The sequence below is a fragment of the Xiphophorus hellerii genome, chromosome 8 (genome assembly GCF_003331165.1).
Source record: "Xiphophorus hellerii strain 12219 chromosome 8, Xiphophorus_hellerii-4.1, whole genome shotgun sequence".
Lineage (NCBI taxonomy): Eukaryota > Metazoa > Chordata > Actinopteri > Cyprinodontiformes > Poeciliidae > Xiphophorus > Xiphophorus hellerii.
The window spans coordinates 3,721,383-3,746,246 of NC_045679.1; the positions used below are offsets into that span (position 1 = coordinate 3,721,383).

At 39.2% G+C, this 24,864-nt stretch overlaps 2 protein-coding genes and 1 long non-coding RNA gene across 3 annotated transcripts; 1 reads left to right on the forward strand and 2 right to left on the reverse strand.

Annotated features, from left to right (window-relative positions):
• Nucleotides 1-97: 97 nt before the first annotated feature.
• LOC116724655 (uncharacterized) lies at nucleotides 98-24,522 on the forward strand. Its single transcript, XR_004340211.1, has 4 exons — nucleotides 98-108; nucleotides 14,106-14,121; nucleotides 24,336-24,342; nucleotides 24,410-24,522. It is a non-coding gene; the product is annotated as an uncharacterized LOC116724655 (long non-coding RNA).
• LOC116724547 (nuclear factor 7, brain-like) lies at nucleotides 2,455-4,350 on the reverse strand. Its single transcript, XM_032570307.1, has 2 exons — nucleotides 4,191-4,350; nucleotides 2,455-4,119 (listed from the first exon to the last, which is right to left on the reverse strand). The coding sequence occupies exon 2, from the start codon at nucleotides 4,100-4,102 to the stop codon at nucleotides 2,717-2,719; it is 1,386 nt and encodes a 461-aa protein (XP_032426198.1). The 5' UTR covers nucleotides 4,103-4,119; nucleotides 4,191-4,350; the 3' UTR covers nucleotides 2,455-2,716.
• On the reverse strand, nucleotides 10,943-13,111 carry LOC116724542 (nuclear factor 7, brain-like). Its single transcript, XM_032570300.1, has 2 exons — nucleotides 12,963-13,111; nucleotides 10,943-12,891 (listed from the first exon to the last, which is right to left on the reverse strand). Exon 2 carries the CDS (start codon nucleotides 12,872-12,874, stop codon nucleotides 11,480-11,482), a length of 1,395 nt encoding a protein of 464 aa, XP_032426191.1. The 5' UTR covers nucleotides 12,875-12,891; nucleotides 12,963-13,111; the 3' UTR covers nucleotides 10,943-11,479.
• Nucleotides 24,523-24,864: the final 342 nt, after the last annotated feature.

The following is a 24,864-nucleotide window of genomic DNA, read 5'->3' on the forward strand; positions in this document are numbered from 1 at the left end:
GTCTTGAGACTCTAAATATCAGAGACGATGTTTCGCTGTATCATGTCCTGGATGACACCAAGCACTGCTAATCCACCTCATTTGCTTTTGCTGTTCCTCTTTAAATCTGTGTTTGGTCAGAAGAGACGGTTTGAACTTCCTTCTTCTCTCTCTGTTCTGCCTACATGAAGCCTCTGTTTCAACTCCTCCTGGATTTGGGGTCATAGTTCAGATTTTATCTCACCTTTTGTGATGGCAATCAGCTGCATTTTGTTGTAGAAACACCTTGTTGCCATGGTTACCATCATAAAAACTGTTGGGACAAGGAAATCGAGAGATGTATCCAAAGTGCACACATGAGCGTTATTGCATATCCTTCTTCCAAGAAGAAGGATAGGCTCTACAACTCTGCTGTTTTTTTGCACATTTTTATTAATTTCACTTAAAGTCTAAAAAATATTTACAAATCTTCTAAATTTCTCAAACTACTCTACTCTCTTTGACACTTCTTCTAACCTGGGTATGATATTTTGCTAGCTGGTAAACCTGAATTTCTCCACTGAGGGACAATAAAGGATTTTTCTAATTTTTTCATCATTTGCTCTGCAGCATTAATCCCAGCTGGCCTAAGTGTTGTTTAATGAACTGGTTTTAGGTTATTTTCTCTGAGCAGGTGTAACAACTTTAGAAAATGTGCTTTTATTTTTATTATCAAAATGTTTGAAATTTCACCAGATCCTGATTCACACTGAAGAATCCTATTTTTTGTTATATTCTAAGAATTTCCTATTATGTATTTTGGTAAACACTAATACATGTACTGTTACTTTAAGTGAGTGTCTGTTATGATGTCAGTATTGTGCTACTCTCTGTTGCCGCTTGGTTGCTTGAGAAGAGGTAGGAAATCTTCTTTGCTCTTGGTTAAGCTCGCATTTTATGAAATATATAACATAATTGTAAATACATGCAGCTGTAAATGTTTATATGTTTTAAGACACACAGAGGAGTATTATTTGACAATTTAAGAACATCTTTCCCTAATTTAGAGCTGATATTGTTATAAGGTAGTCACAGGGTTTCTCCGTGTGCTGATCTGCTAACAGGGGAATTCAGGGTCCTGTGAATTGATAATATTCAGTGTAATCAAATGTGTTTGATAGAGGTGTTCATGTTTTATCCATAACTAAAGAAAAAGTTTTGGAAAATTGTGACATGATGTGACAGGATGATTGGCTCTTCCTGAATTTGATTGATATAGAACCTTTAGCTCCATCTAGTGGAGCATAAAATACATAGATCTGTTCTGCATCCGTGATTTTGTAAATATTTTCCTCACAAACTGTTTATTTTCTATTTAAAAGTGCTTATAATCATCAGTGTCCAGTTTTCCATTATTTTTTAGTTCTGATTGAAGAAATAAACTAAAAACTGTGAGATCAGTTGTTGGATAAAATGTAATGGTAATATGTTTAAAATAAAGAGCATTAAAATATTATCGAAAATTGTTTTATTTTACTGATTTTGTTAAAAAAATTAAAAAACTGTTTACAGCTAACAGAAGCAGTTTCAAGATTTCTATTGATTTTGGTAATATTTCTCCCTCTAATCTTAGTTAGCATGTTTGTTTTGGTTATATTTACCCAGAATGCCATGCACTGTGGTCCACTTCCTGGTTCCTCTGTAGGCGCATGCTCATGTTGAAGACATGTGCTCTGCTTCCCTCTGCAGGCGTGGACGGTGTACTGCATGTTGTCTCATTATTCACGTTAGAAACCTTTTAATTTTTACAAATATTAGTGGTAAATAATTGCAGTAATCTGTAGTAAACTAATACAGGTTCACATATGGCCAGACTTTTATTGTAGATTATCTGTAATAGGTTAAAATAACAAATAATCACCACTGTAATCATCACTGTATTGATGTTAAGTCAAGCAGAAACTTCGAACATCACATCTTGATGTTAGAAGGATTTTTAGCTGCAGATGCACGAAGCCATTAATCCAAACAAACCTGATAACTTTATCTGTTTCTACTGGTTTTAGTTTTGCTGTTTCAGATTAAAAAGAGACATTCATGAAATATGATCATTTGTTCTCAAGAGAAAGCTGACATATTTGCATGAAATTCTTCCTAAATGAAGAAAAACATAAAATAACTAAAAGTTTGTATTAGAAGCAGCTCATTGGAACAAATAATAACGTAGCAAACAAAATGAAAGAAATTATGTTTTGGATTTCTGACCAGAAGGTGAAGTTGAAATAATAAATTTATGTTGTTGCTAATTCTTCTAATCTTGCAATGTTGTGTTCATTTATTTTGTTTACCAGTCAACAGTGCAGTGTAGATTGTTGGACGCATGTTGTGATGGTAAAATTGTTTTAGTTTTCTAATCCTTTATACATAAAAAGGAGACAGCAAAAGTTCATGAACTCATTGCAAGATTATGGTTGTGTTGAAAAACAAAATACAGTCTTATTAGCTACTAACACATTTATTAAGCTTTCAATCATCTGCTAGTAATTTATTTACATCAATTTGTTGTAAATATTAAACAACATTTAAAACATTACAGTGGAAAACACAAAGAAATGAAAAAGTCCCCAGATGATCAGATCATCTCCAGTTTCCTGACTAAAAACATATTTTAAAAATGATATCAAGAATTTCATAAAACCAACCAATCATCTGATAGATAATGTTTGATATGGACTTTTTGTTCTTCAGGCTGAGATCATCAGAGCTGCTGTTTGATCACTGAGATCTTCATAGGTAGAATCTTTACTGTTTCATACGTGTTGAAGAATGGAAACATCTTGTCAGTGAAGGTGTGTGTGAAGGTGTGTATGTGTGTGTTAGTATCCAGATCAGAGAAGGACAGCTTTCCTCTGTCCCAGTCCAGATTCACTCTGATCCTCTGGAGATTCTTCTGGACTGAGAGACGAGTGAAAGGAGCTGGTGGAGAACATGCTGAGTATCCATCTTCATTGAACCGTATATACAACCATCCAGACTTTATGCCTCCCTTCCTCTTAACAGACTCTTCTAACACACCAAGACTCCATATGTCATTGCCTCCAACATCAACATCCCAGCTGTGGTTCCCTGAGTTAAAACCCTCAGAACTCAGAACAGACCAATAATAATCAAATCTCTCTGGATTATCAGGAAGCTGCTGTTTATCTCCTACAGTCAAACTGGTCAGATCTTCAGACAGTTGGAGTTTTGGACCAGCCGTGTTTGGGTCCAGAACCAGAGGAGTGTAGGTCACCATGTTCTCCATGTTGCTCCAGATGTTGAAGGCCAGGTTGCCCAGATGTTTGGCCTGGTCTATCAGAGCTCCTGAGGGCAGCTGTGGATCCTCCAGCAGGGGGCAGCGCTGGACTCTTTCCACTGCAGCCTTGTAGTTGTGCAGGAATGAGACGTCTTCAGCTCTCAGCTCCTCCTCTGTGGCTCTGACTGTGTCTGAAAGAGCTGCTATCTCTCTGCTCAGGGCCTCCATCTTCTCCTTCATCATCCCTCTCTTCTGCTCCTCTTCCTCCCTCAGTGCAGCCAGCCTGGCCTCCTCTTCCTCTGCTAGAAACTGATGAAGCTGCTTAAACTGCTCCATGATCTGCCTCTCTGTGTGTCGGGCCTGGACCTTCAGGTGTTCTGCTGTCTGATCAAACTTCTTCTGAACTTTCTTCTTGAGCTCCAGCTTCTTCTTTAAAGGCTCCAGAGTTTCCTCAAGTTTCTTCTTGTGTTGCTGAGCAGCTTCATCGATGGGTCTGAATCTGTGCTTGGTGTGTTTTTCTGAATCTCTGCAGACGAAACACACTGGCTGCTGATGGTCCAGACAGAAGAGTTTGAGTTTCTCAGAGTGCAGAGAGCAGAGATCCTCTGAAGCTCTCTGCTCTCTCTGCTGTAAGAAAGACTCACACAGATTCTTCAGAGCCAGATCTAAAGGTGGATTTTCTTTTGAAGATCTCCTCTTACAAACTGGACACTCTTTTACTGGTTTCTCTCTCCACCAGTTCTTCAGACACTCCTTACAGAAGCTGTGGCTACATGACAGAAGAACCGGATCCTTAAAGATCTCCTGACAGACCGGACAGCAAAGATCCTCCTCTGATCTGGAAGCCATTTTGTCTCTGAGTGAAGCTGAAATCACAGCAGACAGAAAGTTAAACCAGGAAATCAGTTTCCCTCCTGCAGAAACTTTATTCCCTTACCTTTACTTTGATTTCCTTGTTTTTCCTCCAGCACCAATTTGTGTTCCCGTGTCTGGTTCCTCAGTTTTCTCTGTTTTCCTCATTCAGTGTCAGTCTGCTCTGAGTCGGCGATAAAAATATTGTAGATAACAGGTGACCCCGAGTGTGTTATGTCGATGATATTTGTTTTTCTCTGGACTACTTCCTGATGTTTGTGCAAGAGTTCCTGGTTGGAATTCCAGTCTTGAGGCAAAAATATGGTGCCCTCTGGAGGATTTCTTTTAAATCTGCAGTTTTAGAAAACCACTTCCATACTGGAGATCAAGATGCTGTTTGGTGTTGAGGAAAACTACTCTGGTAACACTTTATTTGATGGTGTGTGCATAAGACTGACATGAAACTACCAAAAACATAACATGACTTATGTTTTCAACATGAATGACTGAATGAAATGTTAATTTGGTAAATAAAGACAATTTAATGCAAAGTTCCATTAAAACTTGCATTAAAAGTCAATCAAAAATGTAAACGTTGTATCAAAAGTGCCATTATTTACTGAATGACACTTCAAAATCAAAATCACTCCTAAATGTTCATCACAGGTATTATGTCATGTTTATGACAGTGTCATGTCAGTCTTATGCACATCCCTTCAAATAAAGTGTCACCACTTTTCCTTTTATCAAAGATTTGGAGCAAGAAAAGGAAATGTTTTGATGCACATTTGATTCATTTTCCGCCATGTTTTCATAATATGGCTAAAAATGAAATACTTTAAATATTACAGCAAAAAATATATAATAAATTCATAAAATCAGACTAAAAACAATGACAGCATATCAAAAACCATGTATTGATATTCCCTCAATGCTGACAGAAGATTTGAGTGAAGGAGTGCCAAACAGTTGCATCAGTGATTTCATACTGATCCATATTGCTTATCAGAGTTAGCCAGCCAACCACCCAATCAATCATAAAACCAAACTAACAAAATAAACAAATTGCCATGAAACCAACAAACCATGAAACCAACTGAACAACCAACCAACCATAAAACTAACCACACTATCATAAAATCAACAAAACATAAAACCAACAAACGTATTCTAAAAAATCAGCTTTCTCTATCAAAACTTCTACAGGCCTTCCCATTGACTTCATCCCAAATAGGAAAGGGCCATTTCACTCTTTTTTCCCTACAGAAACCCCTAGATCATGATTTTAAACTGGGTCTGATTGGATTCCAAACAAAGAATTAATACCTCTCTTTTTATTTTAATTTTTAAACCCCAAAAATACATCAGACATCAAAAGATGTCCTGTTAACAATCTGTGGTAAATGTAGCATCATTCTGTTCTGCATTTACCACCCTTCAATGCTTTCCAGAGTCACAGTTTGTCCAGATGCTAAAAAGACTTTTTGTTCACTTCTAGATAAGAAACCAAATGGGTTGTTTATTTATTCAAATCCTAGAAATGCTTTTTAGGTGATAGAAGGCTGATTTTGTAACTGTCTTTATGTGTCTCTGAAGGTTCGGGTCTGAATCCATCACCACACCCAGATTTCAGGCGTGATCGCTGATTTTTAGTTGTAATAACTGAATATGTGCATTAACTCTAGAATATAACTCTAGATCTGTAACTCTATATCTATATGTATAGATCTATAACTCTAGATCGCTCCTCTTTAGGTAAAAGATAATAATTTCAGTTTGGTTTCTGTTCATCTGGAGAAGGTTTTGGCACGTCCACACACTTATCTGTTCATAGCACTTATTCAGTGACTGGATGGGGTCAAAGGTCACCTGGCGGCATTGTAATGTAGAGCTGTGCATCATCCGCATAGTTATGGTAGCTGATTTTATTTCGTGTTATAACCTGAGCTAGTGGGAGCATATAAATATTGAACAAAAGGGGTCCTAGGACTGAGCTTGTGGTACCCCACATGTGACCTTTGACCTCTTTGATGAGAAGTTTCTAATTGAAACAAAGAAATCCCAATTCTTTATGTAAGATTCAAACCAGTTGAGCACTGGACCACAGAGTCTGACCCAACTCTCCAGTCGACTCAGTAAAATATCATGATCAACACTGAGGTCCAACAGAACCAGCACTGTGGTTCACCCACAGTCCGTATTTATATGGATAAAGTCCACAGCTCTTTGCTCTTCACCATGGTGGAGTTGGAGTGTGACTGTTTGAGCTTGTGGACAGGAGTCTTTATACTGATAAGTTCAAACAGGAGCCATTACTATAGGTACTGAGTGGAGGACAGAGGAGCCTTTTAGAGAAAGAGTCACAGGTCTGTGTCTTGCTTGTTTGTTATTGACTAAATACTTAGTTTCCGCCATAATTTGCAATTTTTTTGAAATCAGACAATGTAATTTTCAGACGGCAGACTGCAGAAATCCTTTGAAGCTCTCTGATCTCTCTGCTGTAAGAAAGACACAAATTCTTCAGAGCCAGATTTAAAGGTGGACGATCTCTTGATCAGGAAGCCATTTTGTCTCTGAGTGAAGTTGAAAACACAGCAGACAGAACCTTAAACCAGGAAGTCAGTTTCCCTCTTGCAGAAACTTTATTCTCTTACTTTCACTTTGATTTGTTTGTTTTACCTCCTGCAGCAGTCTGTGTTCCAGAGTCTAGTTCCTCGGTTTTCTCTCTGTTCTCCTTGTTCAGTGTCAGTCTGCCCTGAGTCAGTGATGAAGGTGACCCTGAGCATTTTCTCGATTAGTTTCTCTTTTAACTATTTCCCTTTTTTACTGTCTTTACTCTAGAGGATTTCCTATTAATCTGCAGTTTTAGAAAAACATGAGAAACACTGTAAATGTTTCTTTAGCTGCGGGGGTATTTTTGGCAAAAAATGATCATAAGAGACCCTGAAAAAGCCCAGATCCAGAATTCAACCTGAACCAGATGACGCCTTTGCACAAGTGAAGGTGAGCAATAACTTCTAGAGGACTGTAAAGTAGTGTGGTCAAGGTGAACAAAAAACAGCATCAGTCACAAGGACCTATTATGCAAATTTCACATTTTGTATGTCTTTGGATTTCCATTTTTATCTCTACTGCTTCTAAGAACAATCCAGCCACTTACCAAAGAAACCGAGCTACTTTTTGGCAATAAGTTAATGTTTTTTGGTGTCTGGAAAATGAGACATTTCTATACCCACTGTATTGTTAAGTCACATTCCCTGGGCACTGACCTGGTACCTAGCAACCGCAGCAGAGTTCCTCTATGTTACCTAGCAACCAAGCTGATCTCCAACAAGTTTAATCAGCAATGTAGGTTGGAAAAGACAAGAGTTTTGTTGTTTATTTACCACCCAGAAACCACTTGCTACATTCTTACTGGTTGGGCAGGAGGTTCCACTTTTGATTTTCAAGATGTACGAATCTGTTTGCAGCTATCTTCATGTGTGAGTGTAAAAGTTGAGTCAGGCGGTGTGGCCACCAGCAGCTGACATTTTGCAAAAAATATCCCAACTTGTTCAAGGAAGCATGATAGATCACCATTAAATTATGTGTGACATTTATTGACAGGAACACTAAAATAAAGAATAAAAGGGTTGACTTGCTAAGAGCAGTTAAGTAGAAACCTCTTTAATTCTGCTGATTGGTTATTTCCAAATTGAGGGTCTGTGTGGTGCAAATCTCCTAAATTTGGAGTGTAGTGGATGTTTGTTTGAAGTTCATTGAGAAAATATTGTGTTTTATGCTGGTCTAAAATGAAGGTTAAAGAGGCCTGGTTGAAATCCCCTGGAAATATTTTGTCTGGGTGGGAGAAGCTCCCCGTTGTCTGACTAAACAACAGCACAATGATTGGCAATCCGAGTTAAGTGTCCCTGTAGTTGAGGACCACTAAATGATTTTGGGTTGTAGCCCCTAAAATACTGCATTTAATCAATTAATTAAGTGAAAGGGAAAAGACAGTGGTTGCATATACTCTTAAGGACGCAGTATGTCCAGTATACTGGATGTCCTCTGTGAGGTTCAGAGACCTTTGAGTCCTGTTTGGGCATGTTGGACAGAATGTATGTGTGAGTGTGTGGCTGTCCGTTGACAATGACTGTAACTTGATCGTTGGGTCCCGGAGTGTGAATCTTGGACAGAGTGTGTGAGTGTGTGGCTGTCCCCTGACACTGAGTGTAACTTGACAATTGAGACCAGAAGAGTAATTGTTGGACAGAATATGTGTGTGAGAGTGTGACTGTCCCCTGACTGTGAGTGTAACTTGATCTTTGAGTCCAGAAATGTCAATAATGGACAGAGTGTGTGTGTGAGTGTGTGGCTGTCCGTTGATGATCACTGTAACTTGATCTTTGGGTCCCTGAGTGTGAATTTTGGACAGAGTGTGAGTGTGTGTGTGTGTGTTTACCTGTCCCCTGACACTGAGTGTAACTTGATCTTTGAGTCCGGAAATGTCAATAATGGACAGAATGTGTGTGTGAGTGTGTGGCTGTCCGTTGACGATCACTGTAACTTGATCGTTGGGTCCCGGAGTGTGAATGTTGGACAGAGTGTGTGTGTGCGTGTACCTGTCCCCTGATAGTGAGTGTAACTTGATAATTGAGACTAGAAGAGTAAATGTTCGATAGAACATGTTCGTTGTTAAACAGTTTTATTGAGGAATCAGACATGAAAATTGAAGCATCAACAATACACATTTGTACAAAATGAAAACAAACCAAAAGTGATATAAATTAACAAGGACATTCTCAAGACCCACCCCCCACCCTTTTCCCTGGGACTTACATCTTATCACACTGAGAATCAAATCAAATTCTCTTCAAATAGAGTTATCAATATATTCCTGAAGGGGTTGTCAAATTCTGTTGAATCACTTTAAGGTATTTACTAATGAGAACCGTAATCTTAAAAAATCAGTGATCAAATGTCTCATATATCATTAAATACCAAGACATGGTTTTCCTTAAAAGGTTAAATCTGAAAATGGGACACATTTTAGAAATCAAGATTTGCAGCAGGTTGTGTGGAGCAAATGAAGTAAAACTTCAAAAACTAGCAAATATGTCTTCATATAGCAAATTAAAGTGGGTTGACTCTTTATCTCTGGCTCTAATGTCCTTAAGGTGGTCAGTTAGCCAGACCACAGGTTTCACTTCACAAAAGCTCCAGACCTCAAGGCCTTTTCCAGGACTCTTTACCAGACTATCGGGACTGATATGTGATACACAGAACTTGACTCCCAAAGTTTATTGTGGTAAAGTTGAAACCTTGGTCACAGCGTTATCAAGACAAGTGGCCAACAAACAACAGGCTCGGGACACCTCTATTGCACCCAAAGTGAAGAGGGTTCAGCTCAGGGTCATCAAGAGAAAGTGCTCAGAGCCCCAGGTGGACCGATCCTTACCAAGTCACCAAAAGAACCTCCCACACAATGAGGCTGAAGGGCAAAGGAGACACATGGTTTCACTGGAAACCAGTGTGGAGCAGCAGAAGAACCACAGCACCCACTAACTGAGGTCCAGGAGGAGCTGAACCAGCCAGTTTAGAGCAAAAACACCAGACAAGGGGCAGAATAATCCCCTCTGGTGGTGCAGAGTTTGTCAGGGCTGTCTACCATAGACACTGAAGAAAGAAGTCAGCAATAGACAACGCTGGATTGGAGGAGGTGAAACAGTTGCTCTTCTTCAAAAAGTGACAAGTTATCAGCACAAACCATTAAGAGAAAGATGTGAAATTATGCAGCTACACATATTGCCAGACATTTTATTCTAGGTTATCTGTAATAGGTTAAACCAAAAAATAATCACCAGTTGAGCTCTACACTGCATGGAAGTTAAGTCAGGCAGAAAAGTCTGAGATTTCCTTGTTACAAAGTCATTAATCACAAGTAACTTGTAAACTTCATCTGTTTGTATTTATTTTATTCTTTGCGTAACAATTATGTTTCAGGTGAATTTCACACATTCATAAACAATGATCATTTGTTCCCATGAACAGTGATGGCATAGTTACTTTGAAAAAGTAACTTTAATCGGATTACTGATTACTCCTTGAAAAAGTAACTCAGTTAATTACTGACTACTTGATTTGGAAAGTAACTAAGTTACATTAAAAGTAACTTTTTTAGTTACTTTCAGCAGCTGCTAACAACAACGCTTCGCCACGTGTGAAAATGGCATTGATCTTTGCCAATATTTAATTGTAAGCTATTATATAATAGTAACGTGCTGCATTTTGGCTCTAATTTCACTGAAATACATTCTTAACCTAATTGATGGCCCTTTGCCTGCTGACACCATTTAATAAAACATAAATGAAGGGATTTCAGGCCAACCTGAGTTTATGTTTCATAACCAGAGCTTCTGTGGACGGCGGATTTGTTCCTCTATAATATTTCAAGAATCATGTTGACAAAGTCCATCAGAGTTTTTACCTGAACTTTGACCTTCCTTTCATCATTCATCATGTTTTTCTAGTTGCACAGGAGATGAAATGAAAGTTCCTCTGGAATGAAGCTAAATAACAACCAGAAAGTCAAAGTTGATCCTAATCCGGCTCATCGCTGAGCTCCTTCCTTTGCTTCTTGTTTTTGTGGAGCTACTGGGTCTTCATTCCCCACAGGATCCATTTAGACGCCTTGTTTTGATTTCTTCACATCTCTCCATCTTTAAAGGCCTGAGGGCGGCGTTCCTCCACTCTGACCAATAAAATCAAGTCTTCTTCCATCAGAAGGAGTGAGAGGAAACATTAATGCATCATTTACTGATGATGTTTAATCTGAAGCATCAATGAAAAGAAACTTGATCATTTTATCTGTTTTTATTGGTTTTATTTTTGCTGTTTCAGGTTAACAAGAGACATTCATGAACAACAAACATTTGTTCCCATAAACCAGCTGATATATTTGTTTACATGAAATTCTTCCAAAATTAACAAGAAAAAAAAATCTTCAGGTTTTAAACGGCTAATAATCTACAACATTTATGAAAACAATAATTATTCAACCAGAAGGAAATATATTGCTATGTGGAAACATGTTGTGATAGTTTTCATTTTCTAATCCTTCATAAGTAAAATTGAAAGAGCAAGTTTTCAATAACCAAAATAATAATTTATTTACATCAAGTTGTTGTAAATAATAAACAACGTTCAAAACATTACAGTGGAAAAAACAGAAAAAATGAAAACGTCTCCAGATGATCAGATCATCTCCAGTTTCCTGATTAAAAACAGATTTTAAAAATGATATTAAGAAATTCATCAAACTATCAATCATAAAACCAATCAATCATCTGATCAATAATGTTTCATTTGGACTTTTTGTTCTTCATGCTGAGATCATCAGAGCTGCTGTTTGATCACTGAGATCTTCATCGGTAGAATCTTTAATGGTTTATTATCAGTGTAGAAATATGGAAACATCTTGTCAGTGAAGGTGTGTGTGAAGGTGTGTATGTGTGTGTTAGTATCCAGATCAGAGAAGGACAGCTTTCCTCTGTCCCAGTCCAGATTCACTCTGATCCTCTGGAGATTCTTCTGGACTGAGAGACGAGTGGAAGGAGCTGGTAGAGAACGTGCTGAGTATTTACCATAATAGAACCATATAACAAACAATCCAGAATTTATGCTTCCCTTCCTCTGAACAGACTCTTCTATCACACCAAGTAACCAGCCTTTATTGTCTCCAACATCAACATCCCAGCTGTGGTTCCCTGAGTTAAAACCATCAGAACTCAGAACAGACCAGCAATAATTATCATCAAATCTCTCTGGATTATCAGGAAGTTGCTGTTTCTCTCCTGCAGTCAAACTGGTCAGATCTTCAGACAGATGGAGTTCTGGACCAGCCGTGTTTGGGTCCAGAACCAGAGGAGTGTAGGTCACCATGTTCTCCATGTTGCTCCAGATGTTGAAGGCCAGGTTGCCCAGATGTTTGGCCTGGTCTATCAGAGCTCCTGAGGGCAGCTGTGGATCCTCCAGCAGGGGGCAGCGCTGGACTCTTTCCACTGCAGCCTTGTAGTTGTGCAGGAATGAGACGTCTTCAGCTCTCAGCTCCTCCTCTGTGGCTCTGACTGTGTCTGAAAGAGCTGCTATCTCTCTGCTCAGAGCCTCCATCTTCTCCTTCATCATCCCTCTCTTCTGCTCCTCTTCCTCCCTCAGTGCAGCCAGCCTGGCCTCCTCTTCCTCTGCTAGAAACTGATGAAGCTGCTTAAACTGCTCCATAATCTGCCTCTCTGTGTGTCGGGCCTGGACCTTCAGGTGTTCTGCTGTCTGATCAAACTCCTCCTGAACTTTCTTCCTGAGCTCCAGCTTCTTCTTTAAAGGCTCCAGAGTTTCCTGAAGGTTCTTCTTGTGTTGCTGAGCAACTTCATCGATGGGTCTGAATCTGTGATTGGTGTGTTTTTCTGAATCTCTGCAGACGAGACAAACTGGCTGCTGATGGTCCAGACAGAAGAGTTTGAGTTTCTCAGAGTGCAGAGAGCAGAGATCCTCTGAAGCTCTCTGCTCTCTCTGCTGTAAGAAAGACTCACACAGATTCTTCAGAACCAGACTTATAGGTGGACGATCTCTTGAAGATCTCCTCTTACAAACTGGACACTCTTTTACTGGTTTCTCTGTCCACCAGTTCTTCAGACACTCCTTACAGAAGCTGTGGCTACATGACAGAAGAACCGGATCCTTAAAGACGTCCTGACAGACCGGACAGCAGAGATCCTCCTCTAACCTGGAAGCCATTTTGTCTCTGAGTGAAGCTGAAAACACAGCAGACAGAAAGTTAAACCAGGAAGTCAGTTTCCTTCCTGCAGAAACTTTATTCTCTTACTTTCACTTTGATTTCTTTGTGTTTCCTCCAGCAGCAGTCTGTGTTCCAGTGTTTGGTTCCTCTGTTTTCTCCCTGGTTGCCTGAGTCGGTAGCTTAGTGGAAGGCAGGTGACACAGATGATCCTGGGTGTTTTCTTTATGAGTTTTTTTCTCTCTGGACTATTTCCTGTTTTTTTTTTTCCCAAGGGTTCCTGTTTGAATTCTGGTCTTGAGGCAAAGATGTGGCGCCCTCTGGTGGACTTTCTGTAAATCTGTGGTTTTTGACAAAACAGTTTAGTCCTGAGATGAAGATGATGTTTGATGTGAAGGGAACTTTTCCTTCTAGTAAAGAATCTGGTTCAGAATAAGAAATGTTTTGATGCAAATTTGATTAATTTTCTGACATTTTTATATTATGGCTAAAAACTGAGATGCTGTAATTGCAGAAAATACTGTAAATATAAACCAAAATAATGTTAAGAAATTCAGAAAATAAAAATAAAAGCCTTGAAAGTATAATAGAAACCCACTATTGATAATCCTCCATTGTTGATGGAGGATTATCAGCAACACTTTCATGTTGTTTCAAATACTTAGAAACAGGTTTTATTGCACCTCCATGCATTGATTTGTTCTTGGATGGTTCAGAGTCACTGAAGGTCATCATGATGTAGAGCTGAGTATCATCTGCATAGCTACTCTAGCTAATCTTGTTTAGCTAACCTGAGCTAACAGGATCACGTATGTTTTAAATAAGAGGAGCCCCAAGATGGAGCACTGAGGGACCCCACATGTGATTTTTGTCAACTCTGATAAAAACGTACTTTGTGACAAAAACAAATTTCTGTTGATGTGATATTTTATTGTAAACTGATTGATTACCAGTACAAACACTTCAGAAACATGTTGAATCTGATTGTTTTAGGTTTTTATACATTTCTAAGTTATGGTTCTGAACCCTCTCTGGGCTCGTTTTACCGTTCCAGCCGTTTGATAATGTTGCTAAATGCAGCGATGCAGGAGGTCTCAGGTTATCCGACACTCAAAGCCGAGCGCTAAGTGATAAAGAGATCAGCTGAATTTATTTATCGCTTCCTGTCCAAGGTGGGAGTCATCATGGCGGCCACAGACTCCACACCTGATTGATCACTTTCTGCTCCCACAGCCTCATTTTCCACCAGGTGTCACAAGTTGATCCGACTTCTGTCTTATTGGGCCTCAGCTTTCATCCCTGCTTACCTCTAATCATTCACCTTTCTGCATATCACTGTTTTGGTGCAACGCTGTGTAACAAAGTCATCATTTTGAAGTTTGAATCCAGATTTCCACTGTATCTGAAGCATTGTCCTGTTCTTCTGAACATTTTTGGTTCCCCGTGTGAAACATTGAAATTAACATACAGTGGGGAAAAAAGTATTTAGTCAGCCACCAATTGTACAAGTTCTCCCACTTATGAAGATGAGAGAGGAATTTATTTGCAAATTATGGTGAAAAATAAATATTTGGTCAATAAAAAAAGTTAATCTCAATACTTTGTTATATGTTTTTTGTTGGGAATGACAGAGGTCAGAGGTCAAACGTTTTCTGTAAGTCTTCACAAGGTTGGCACAAACTGTAGCTGGTGCTGTCGTCTACCGGCCCCCCAAATATAATAAGGATTTTAAAAACGATTTCTCTGACTTTTTATCTGGGATTATGACTAACTATGAACATGTTCTTATTGTTGGAGACTTCAATATACACGTGTGTTTTCCTGATAAACCTCTGGTAAAGGACTTTTTAAGCCTTCTGGACTCTTTTAATTTGGTGCAGGCTGTATCCAGCCCAACACATGAGCACGGACACACACTGGACCTGGTCATTTCCTGTGGTCTGCCTGTGACTAACCTGGAAATCTGTGACTCCGTGTTCTCGGATCACCTGCCTGTTTTATTCAATGTCAGTTTGACACCAATTGCAGTTAAAACTCGCGCTGCTGCTCGGCGCTGTCGGATTATTAACCCTTCCACTGCCACTCAGTTCTCTACTGCCTTTCTTCAGCTTTGTGGATCATCTGACTTTCTCCACTCTGATACAGAAGAGCTCTGGTCCTGGTTCTACTCTTCCTCCCAAACCATCATGGACTCGGTTGCTCCATTAAAAACCAGGCAGCCAAGGATTAAACCTGAGCCTTGGTTTAATGACAGAACTCGTGCTGCAAGGAAGGAATGTCGTCGTGCTGAACGCAGGTGAAAAAAGGATAAATTGCAGATTACTTTTCAGATTTTAAAAGACTGTTGGCGTCTCTACCAGAGCACGGTTAAAGAGGCAAAAAGGGAATATTTGGCAAATATTATTCTCTCAAACTGCCATAACCAACGTGTTTTATTTAACACCATTGACTCTCTGCTTAATATTCCACAGAATGCCTGTTTGGAAGCTTCTCCTGATGATTTTCTGCATTTTTTTATTGAAAAGGTTGGTAGTACCAGCGCTCTTATCACAGCTCCTGACTCTGACCCCTCTGTTTTGGTCCCTCGCTCGGCTGCTTTTGATCAGTTTGTGCCTGTGACTGTCTCACTTTTAGAGGACGCGGTTGGCCATATTAAGCCATCAGGTTCCCCTCGTGATCCTGTCCCTCCACGATTTTTTAAACATATCTTATCTAGCATAGGGCAGCCTGTTCTTGCAATTATAAATAGCAGTCTGTCATCAGGTGTGGTCCCTGCTAGTTTTAAACATGCAGTAGTGCAACCACTGCTTAAAAAACCTGGCCTTGATCAAACTGTTCTGGCTAATTATCGGCCTATTTCGAAGCTGCCTTTTCTTTCTAAGGTTTTAGAAAAACTTGTGTACTGTCAGCTGAAACAGTTTTTAGATTACAATGGCATTCTGGAGGTTTTCCAGTCAGGTTTTAAAACTCTTCATAGCACAGAATCTGCTTTAATAAGAGTTTTTAATGACATCCTTCTTTCATGTGATTCTGGTAACCATGTTGTTCTGATTTTACTTGACCTAACTGCTGCCTTTGATACAGTAGACCACGACATTTTAATATCGCGATTATACCACGTTGTAGGTATTGGTGGCACTGTTCTTAAATGGTTCAGGTCTTACCTGGAGGAGAGAACAATCTCGGTCAAGATTGGTGACTCTGAATCATCTGCTGCTTCGATGCCTTATGGCGTCCCACAGGGCTCCATTCTGGGCCCACTGCTTTTCTCTCTTTATTTACTGCCTCTGGGTTCTGTCCTCAGGAAACATGGGATTCCGTTTCATTGTTACGCTGATGATTGTCAGATTTATTTGCCCCTGAAGCAAAAGGATCTGCATTCTATCAAACATCTCCTGGCATGTCTAGGTGATATTAAAGCTTGGTTGGCCTTGAACTTTTTAAATTTTAATGAAAACAAAACAGAGGTGATGGTGTTTGGACCCAGTGGCTCCTGTGAGTCCTCCTCTGTTGACCTGGGACCCTTGGAGGTCTATTTTAAACCTGTTATTACAGATCTTGGTTTTAAGGTGGACAGTGATTTTAAATTGGATAGCCAAATCAGAGCCGTGGTTAATTCCAGCTTTTATCATTTAAGGCGATTGGCGTCAGTGAAATCTTTTCTTTCCAGGCAGCATTTTGAAACAGTGATCCATGCTTTTATTTCAACTCGATTGGATTACTGTAACGCACTCTATCTGGGAGTTAGTCAGTCGCTGCTCTCACGTCTGCAGCTAGTACAGAATGCTGCTGCACGACTGCTGACAGGAACTCGAAAGAGGGAACACGTGACCCCTGTCCTGGCCTCACTTCACTGGCTGCCGGTATATTTTAGGATTCATTTTAAAATTCTTATGTTTGTTTTTAAATCACTACATAATCTTGCCCCGGCTTGCCTCTCTGAGCTTCTTCACCCATACATACCTTATCGGTCTCTTAGGTCCGCAGATCAGCTGCTTTTGGAGGTACCGAGATCAAGAAGGAAGCTCAGAGGGGACAGGGCTTTCTCTGTCATGGGCCCCAAATTATGGAACAACTTGCCTTTGCAGGTCAGGGAGGCCCCTTCACTGTCCACTTTTAAAGCTCGTCTTAAAACCCATTTATTTTATTTGGCTTTTAACTCTAGCGGGATCTAGTTTTAAATTGTATGTTTTTGTTTTTAAACTGTAAGTTTTTATTTTATGTTTTTTTTATTGTTATGTTGTGTTTTGATGTACAGCACTTTGTATCAGCTGTGGTTGTTTTAAAGTGCTTTATAAATAAAGTTGGTATGGTATGGTATGGCATTTATACCTCATTGTTCTGGAGCCTCTAATTGGTTTCATCTTTTATAATTACTTTTCTAATGAGAAATCACAAACAATAAGTTGTTAATTATCTCACATTTTCTGGCTTCTTTAATGTCTTATTTACACAATTTGTCTTATTTGTGTTTAGAGGGAATGTGGTTTCTGCTTCACACTGGATGATCTTATAAAAAACATTTCTCAGTTTAAATCCAGCCCTGCCGTTTATAACCTACCAGCTAACAGCAGTTATTATCCTACTGGATTATTGTGAGGTTTGATTTTACTGTTAAATGGAGAGAAAAAAAACCAAACATTTGACAGTTGTCTATTTTTTTATGAATTTATGGCAGTTTTTAAACATAAACCCTGGAAAAGATGGATGGATGGATTGATTGATTCTCAAGGGCAAATTGTTTTTTGTTTACAAGCTACTTCTTCTGAGGTTTTAAATTTCCATAATACAAATATAGGAACCAAGGAACATTTAAATCCTGGATGAGAAAGTAACAGGTGGCACCACTAGGTGTCGCTCTCTCTACCTGAGCCTGAGCCTCCATAAAAGGGAAGCTGGAAGGATGGTGGCCAAGGATCAGTTTCCTGTGTGTGAGACCAGCTGTGTGTTGGGCCCACGCTGTTTGCTGGCTGTGGTAGGTTGGGGGAAACTGGTATAAAGTGATTATTTTAAGTAAGTTGTGCTGATATGGTGTTTTTATACAGGACTGCATTGTTGATGGTGTTCAGCTGGTAGCGTTACCTGGGCGTGGTTGTTGGACGCCGCAGGTCGGTTTTCTACATTGGTCTTTTTTAATCTGAATGAATTGTGTGTTTATATATTGTTTTTATTTGCTAGGGTTGCACCAGATCGGCTACACCAAGGTTTGATCTGAGAGTGTTGATTTATGCGATGCAGGTAGGCAGTGTTTTAATGTGTTTTAGGTTGATTTGATTAAAATGATTTAATAAGCATTTAGTAATTTCTGTGTTTTACAGTTTTTGCACTGCCTCCTGCTGTGTTTTAGCGTTTATTTTTCGTTTTTGTTAGTCCGCCCAGTTAGGATTGTTTTTCTTCTTGTAGTACTTGTGAGGGCGGGCTAACAACCTTTCATTTATTTAGTTTGTTTTGTTTTTTGTTTGTGTAGCAGCATAAATGGTACGCTGCCACTTTAAGATCAATTTCAGCTGCTGCATATAAGCAGGTCTCTACCTGTCACAAGACTACTTGCGTCATGACGTCAACTCATTTTGCTTAGTTTGTTTGCTGAGCTGTGCTGGGTAAGCGTGGCTGTTTCTTTGTTTGTCAGCTTTTATCATAGCCATTAATGCAAGCTGGTTTGATTTGTTTAGCCTCCCTTGCTGTGCCTCCAACTCCTGGACCGATTTGTTCGGTTGTTTGCTGCCGGGAAGGTAAGCACTAGCATGGCTAGGTAACATCCGTCTCATGTAAACGAAGCCTTTATGTAGTGTTTTGTTACAGCTGCGCTCCATAAGTGACCTTGTGGATCTGTTTGTCTGGCCGTGCAGTAATTTACAGGTAAGCAGCTACCATAAGTCATAGTTTTTATCAGCAGTTGTATTAATAATCTACTTTATTTTTTAGCCTCCTGCTGAGTCCCTGACAACTATTAAATTTGGACGTACACTCGCTGCTGTTTTGCCTACGATGAATTGTTTTAAAAGATTTGTATGAACTTTCCCCCGCTGCCGGGAGCATCGATGGCACTACGAACGGGATAAAAAGCAATATTGTAGTGCTATTGTATCACTGTTTTACTCATATTGTTTCATTTTTTGTCTTTCTTTTAGGGACTGAGGCTTCTGTGGTGGCGGTGGTGACCCCTGGTGGCGATGTCTTGTCTTGTGTGTTTTGTGGAACACCCCTTTTTTTTTGTGTGTGTTTGCCGTGTCTTTGTAGTGTCCAGGGTGATCCCTTTTCTTCACTGGATGTTGCCCCTTTCCTCACTACTCTCCCCCCACTGGTGAGCCTCAGTTTCCTTTGAAATTTAAACATTTTATAATCAACTTTATTAAAAATGCCTTCACTGTTTTAACTATTCAATTTCAGGTTATTGTGAATTTAAACAACCTATTAAAGTTTAATAAATTTTTTGTAGAATTGTCTGAATCTTGTCTCATTTCCTGTAGAACGTACCTGTGTCCTTATTATTATTCTATTTTCCTGGAGTTATTCCAGGTGGCGTTGTCGGTTTCCCTTATCTTAAACTTTAACATCTTACATTTGGGTTTCATAATAAAGAAAATCCACCCCCAGGTTGCCACATTTGTTTTGGGGCACTTCCCTGAAACGGAGAAAAGCATTTCTTAAATCTTATGCATCCTGGAAACAAATCGCCAGAGAAGCCAGGAAGAAATTAAAGGGTTTTTGCTCTCAGGAAAATCTGGATGAAATAAATCAGCAGATCCAAAACAGTCTTGATAAAGTGAAACAGAATTATGAGTTTCTTCAATGTAATTCTTTAAATACTCCAGATATTGTGCAGAAACTAGATGCCTGTACTATACTAACAAATGAGATTTATGATCTTGTGTGTAAACGTTTAGAAGGGGGTTTTGTTGAAGAAAAATTGAATCAAGAAGTTGAAAAGGAAAGGGTGCGAGAAGTCTTAAATAGAGACGAATATCAGTCTGTTTTTGGAGAAATCTCTACTGAATGTTCTTCATCATGTGGTTCATCAATTACCAGCTCCAAAGTTTCTCAAGGGCGTGTAATAGCAGAAGCTGATCTTGCGGCTAAAAAGGTACAAGTTAAATCCATGTTGGAGATTGAAGCTCAACATGCGAGAGTCAGTAAGCTTGAATGTGACTGGAAGTGTCATGAGTCCCAGATTATGGCAGAAATGAAGCAGAAGGAAGCTGAAGTGCTACAGCAGCTTGATGAGGAGAAGAGCAAGTTAAAGGTAATGCAAACAGATATGGAAGTTAAAATGGCTGCAGCTCGGCTTGATGTTTATAGCAGACTTGAAGATGGGGTAGAAGGGGAAAATCTTGATTTTAAGCCTGAGGTTAAATCAGTGCAAATTTTAAAACACCCAAGAAAGTCAGCTGCAAGGGCTGCATCAATTCTACCACCTCAAGCTCTGAGATTCCTGCAGTAAACTTGGCTGAAGCCTTAACGAGCTCATTGAGTTTAAGTCGCCTTCCTGTTCCTGAACCTGCCATATTCTCAGGTGACCTTTTGAAATTTGTGGACTTTAAGATATCATTTACAACTTTAATTGATTCAAAATCCATCTCTGTTGGGGAAAAAATGTTGTATTTGAAAGGTTATCTCTCTGGAGAAGCCTGAAACGCTGTGGAAGGTTTCTTTTACAGAAGCTCTGAGGATGCATATGAGGGTGCTTGGTCAGTTCTACAGGACAGATATGGAAACCCATTTGTAATTCAGAAAGCATTTAGGGATAAACTTATGTCATGGCCAAAGATTGCACCAAATGATCCATTATCTCTCTGAGATTTTGCTGACTTTTTGAAAAGTTGTGAAGAGGCTATGCCTCAAGTAAAAGGACTGTCCATCTTAAATGATTGTGAAGAAAATCATAAGATGTTGAAGAAATTACCAGACTGGGTTGTACATAAATGGAGTAGAGTTGTTGTTGAAGTGCTTGATGCGTGTGGAGAATATCCATCTTTTGAATGTTTTTCTAGATTTATACAAAAGGAAGCACGTATAGCATGTAATCCTATTGCTTCTCCATTTTTGTTAAAGTCTAAAACTTCTTCAAATGATCTTTCCAGGAAAGCTAAGGCTTTTAATACCAGTACGGAGTTCAAGAAACAAGAAACTGGTCATGTTCTGAAATCTAAACTGCCTTGCTTGGTTTGTACAGACATTTCACACAGTGTTGCTAAATGTCCCAAATTTGCAGTTAAATCAATGGAAGACAAAAGATCCTTTATATATCAGAACCATCTTTGTTTTGGATGTTTAAGGAAAGGCCATTTATTGAAAGATTGTAAAACACGGCATGTTTGTGGAGAGTGTAGACGACATCATCCTACTTGTTTACACAAGGACAGAGTGAGATGTCGGGATGTTGGTCAGCAGTGTTCAATCTCTCCAGAAGAAACAGCTCAGGTTTCTCACAGTGTTTTATCTCATGCACTCACCCGAAACATTTCTGCCACATCAAGTATTATTCCAGTTTTTCTGTCCTCTGTGAAGGATCCTGGGAAAGAAATACTTACTTATGCACTCCTTGATACTCAGAGTGACTCCTCCTTTGTTTTAGAAGATCTTGTGAAAAACTTGACGGTTGAAACCAAACCAGTACAGCTAAAACTTAGTACCATGGTTTCTGTTGATACACCTGTTTCTAGTCAAAATGTGTTTGACTTGCAAGTTCGGAGTTTTTTTCTCTGATGATTATATGCGGTTGCCGCAAGCATACACACGTGACTTCATTCCTGTTGATACATCTTGCATACCAAGTAGAAGTACAGCATTACAGTGGCCTCACCTTAAACATCTGGCTGGCAAAATGCCTGCTTTACAAGACTGTGAAGTAGGTTTACTCATTGGTTTTGACTGTCCTTCTGCTTTGGCTCCCTTGGAAGTTGTTGTTGGTGGGGAAAATGAACCTTTTGCTCAGAGGACTGCTCTTGGTTGGAGTATTATCGGGGCAGCCAATCCACATTTAGATCGGCGAGGTAACCAAAGATTTGTACATAAAGTGATGGTGAAAGAAATGCCCGCTCCATTGGCTTCTGATGTTTTAAGAGTTTTGGAGTTGGATTTCAATGAAAAGGGTCCAGAAGGAAAATGTGTTTCCCAAGATGACATTCGGTTTATACAACTTCTGAGTGAAAATATTACACAGAAAGATGATGGACATTTGGAGATGCCCCTTCCATTTAAAACACCCTGCCTTCCTGTGTTGCCAAATAATAAGAGGCTGGCTATTGTACGTTTACAACATCTAAAGAGAAGGTTAAAAAGAAATTATCAGTTCAACAATCATTATAAAACATTTATGGAGTCAATCATTAGCTGTGGTGATGCTGAACTAGCTCCTGAGACAAACATCAATGATGGTTGTGTGTGGTACTTGCCTCATCATGGGGTGTATCATTCAAAGAAACCAGATAAGTTAAGAGTAGTGTTTGACTGCTCAGCTAAATTTCGTGGTACCTCTTTGAATGACACTTTGTTGACTGGTCCAGATTTGATTAACTCTTTAATTGGAATCCTTCTGCGTTTCAGAAAAGAAGCTGTTGCTATTATTTGTGACATTGAAAGGATGTTCCACCAGTTTTATGTTTCATCAAAGCATCGTTGTTACCTCAGGTTTCTATGGTGGGAGCAAGGAGATTTGGAGAGCGAGCCTAAAGAATTTCAGATGAAAGTCCACCTTTTTGGTGCTGCCTCCTCTCCAGGCTGTGCTAATTTTGGTCTAAAAATATTTGGCACATCAGCAGAGATCAAAGTTTCCATCTGCAGCAGCATTTGTGGAGAATAATTTTTATGTTGATGATGGATTAATAAGTGTCCCTACAACTAATGATGCCACCACACTAATAACTGAAGCGCAGAAACTGTGCAAAGAAGGTGGTTTGAGACTCCACAAATTTAATTCCAATAGGTCTGAAGTTCTAGATTGTGTGAATCCATCTGAGAGAGCCACAAGTGTGGTTTCTGCTGATCTCAAGCCTGATTTAACACTTAGTGAACATACTCTAGGTATGCGATGGCATGTCAAAGGTGACTGTTTGGGCTTTCACATTGATCTGAGGGACAAACCTGACACACGCCGTGGTATTTTGTCAGTAATAGCATCTCTATATGATCCGCTGGGATTTATTTCACCATTCATTATGAATGGGAAATGTATTTTACAAGATCTGTGCCGCAGAAGTATTGGATGGGATGACGCTCTGCCTGAAGACTTACTTGTACGGTGGGAGAAGTGGAAGTTTAGCCTTCAGGATGTGAAAGGGTTAATGATACAAAGATGTTATCATCCCCAAGGATTTGGATGAATTGTTAAAACAGAACTACATCACTTCTCAGATGCTAGCAGCCTAGCATATGGTGCATGCTCTTACCTCAGATTTGAGAATGACAAAGGTGAAATTCATTGTGTTTTAATCATGGCTAAAGCCAGAGTTGCTCCTTTGAAAATTACAACCATTCCTCGTCTCGAGCTTACAGCTGCAGTGGTTGCTGCTAGGTTGAGCGTTCTGTTAAAATCAGAACTTGATATGAAGATAGACACTGAGTTTTTCTGGACAGATTCACAAGTAGTGTTGTCATATATTAATAATGAAGCACGACGGTTTCATGTATTTGTGGCAAATCGGGTCCAGATAATTATAGCGAACACAAATCCAAATCAATGGAATCATGTTGACACCACTGAAAATCCAGCAGATCATGCATCAAGAGGGTTATGTGCCTCTGAGATTTTAACTACAAATTGGCTAACAGGTCCTGAGTTTTTGTGGGTGGAAGAGAGAATACCTCCAGAATATTTCCATTAGACAAAAATGGCATGTAATTCGGCGCAATCTAAAGGTAAATGATGTTGTAATTGTTAAAGAAGATTTTCTCCCAAGAAATAGGTGGCAGTTGGGTCGTGTTGTGGAAACAATGGTTGATAGTGACGGCTTAGTTCGAAAAGTGAAGTTGAGAACAAAGATCAGGAAGGGATTTTATCTCTAAGAGTTCAGTGATACAAAGACCAGTGCAAACATTGGTGGTGTTATTAGAAAGTGACTTGTAAACTGAATGTTCACAGACAAGCATGTTTTAAACAATCTGCATGGTTTTAAGGGATATTTTGAAATAATGCATGATTTTTTGGTAATAGTTCATGCATTATTGGTGGGAGTGTAACGGATAGACTAAAGTAAATTAAGAATTTTCTAAATTAAGTATGACACAGATTGTTTATGGATGTTTGTCTGTTTTGATTAGTATTTTTGTTGTTTTTTTTGTTTGTTTTATTTAATGGTATTTGCACTTTGTAATGTTTTGGGTTTTTTTTTGTTGTTGTACCTCTTGGGCTGCCGTAATTAATGAGGGCTTTAAAAGCTGGTAGAATCGTCGTGTCAATCAATGACTTGAACTGTCAAGCTGAGTAGCATGACGAAATCAACAATTAGTGTTCCCCAGTGAAAGCAGCGAGGTACGTTTTGTTTTGTTGTTTGTATTGTAAGTTTATGTTTGTATTTTAATATTTGTATATGTTTTAGTTTTCACGGTGACTGTGGTGACGAATCACCAGAAGAAAAATAAAAACGCTAAATTCACCCGTCGAGACTGGCTGGATAAATTCAACTGCTGGGGAGCTGCTACAAAAATAATAAAAAAACATTTTGTTTGACAGCATTTTTACAGTATTTTTCTGTAGAGCTTTTATATGAACTTCACTGCCGGTTTTTTACAGTGTGCTCTGGGAGAAAACCTAAGAAGAGGATTGCCCAAAGCAACAAAAACCTGTTTTAAGTTTTAACATTCATGTTCCTGCCCGTCTGCATTTTGTTCTGTGGTTCTGAGTCACACAGAGCAGAAAACAAAAAGTCAACGATAAAAACGACCAACAAGAACTAAAAACCTTCTTTTTATCATCAACATGCTGCATTTTGGCTCTAATTTCACTGAAATACAATCTTAACCTAATTGATGGCCCTTTGCCTGCTGACACCAT

What these genes read in the sequence shown, in the direction of transcription:
- LOC116724547 (XM_032570307.1), bottom strand. Translation starts at nt 4,102, where the DNA reads ATGGCTTCCAGATCAGAGGAGGATCTTTGCTGTCCGGTCTGTCAGGAG.
- LOC116724542 (XM_032570300.1), bottom strand. Translation starts at nt 12,874, where the DNA reads ATGGCTTCCAGGTTAGAGGAGGATCTCTGCTGTCCGGTCTGTCAGGAC.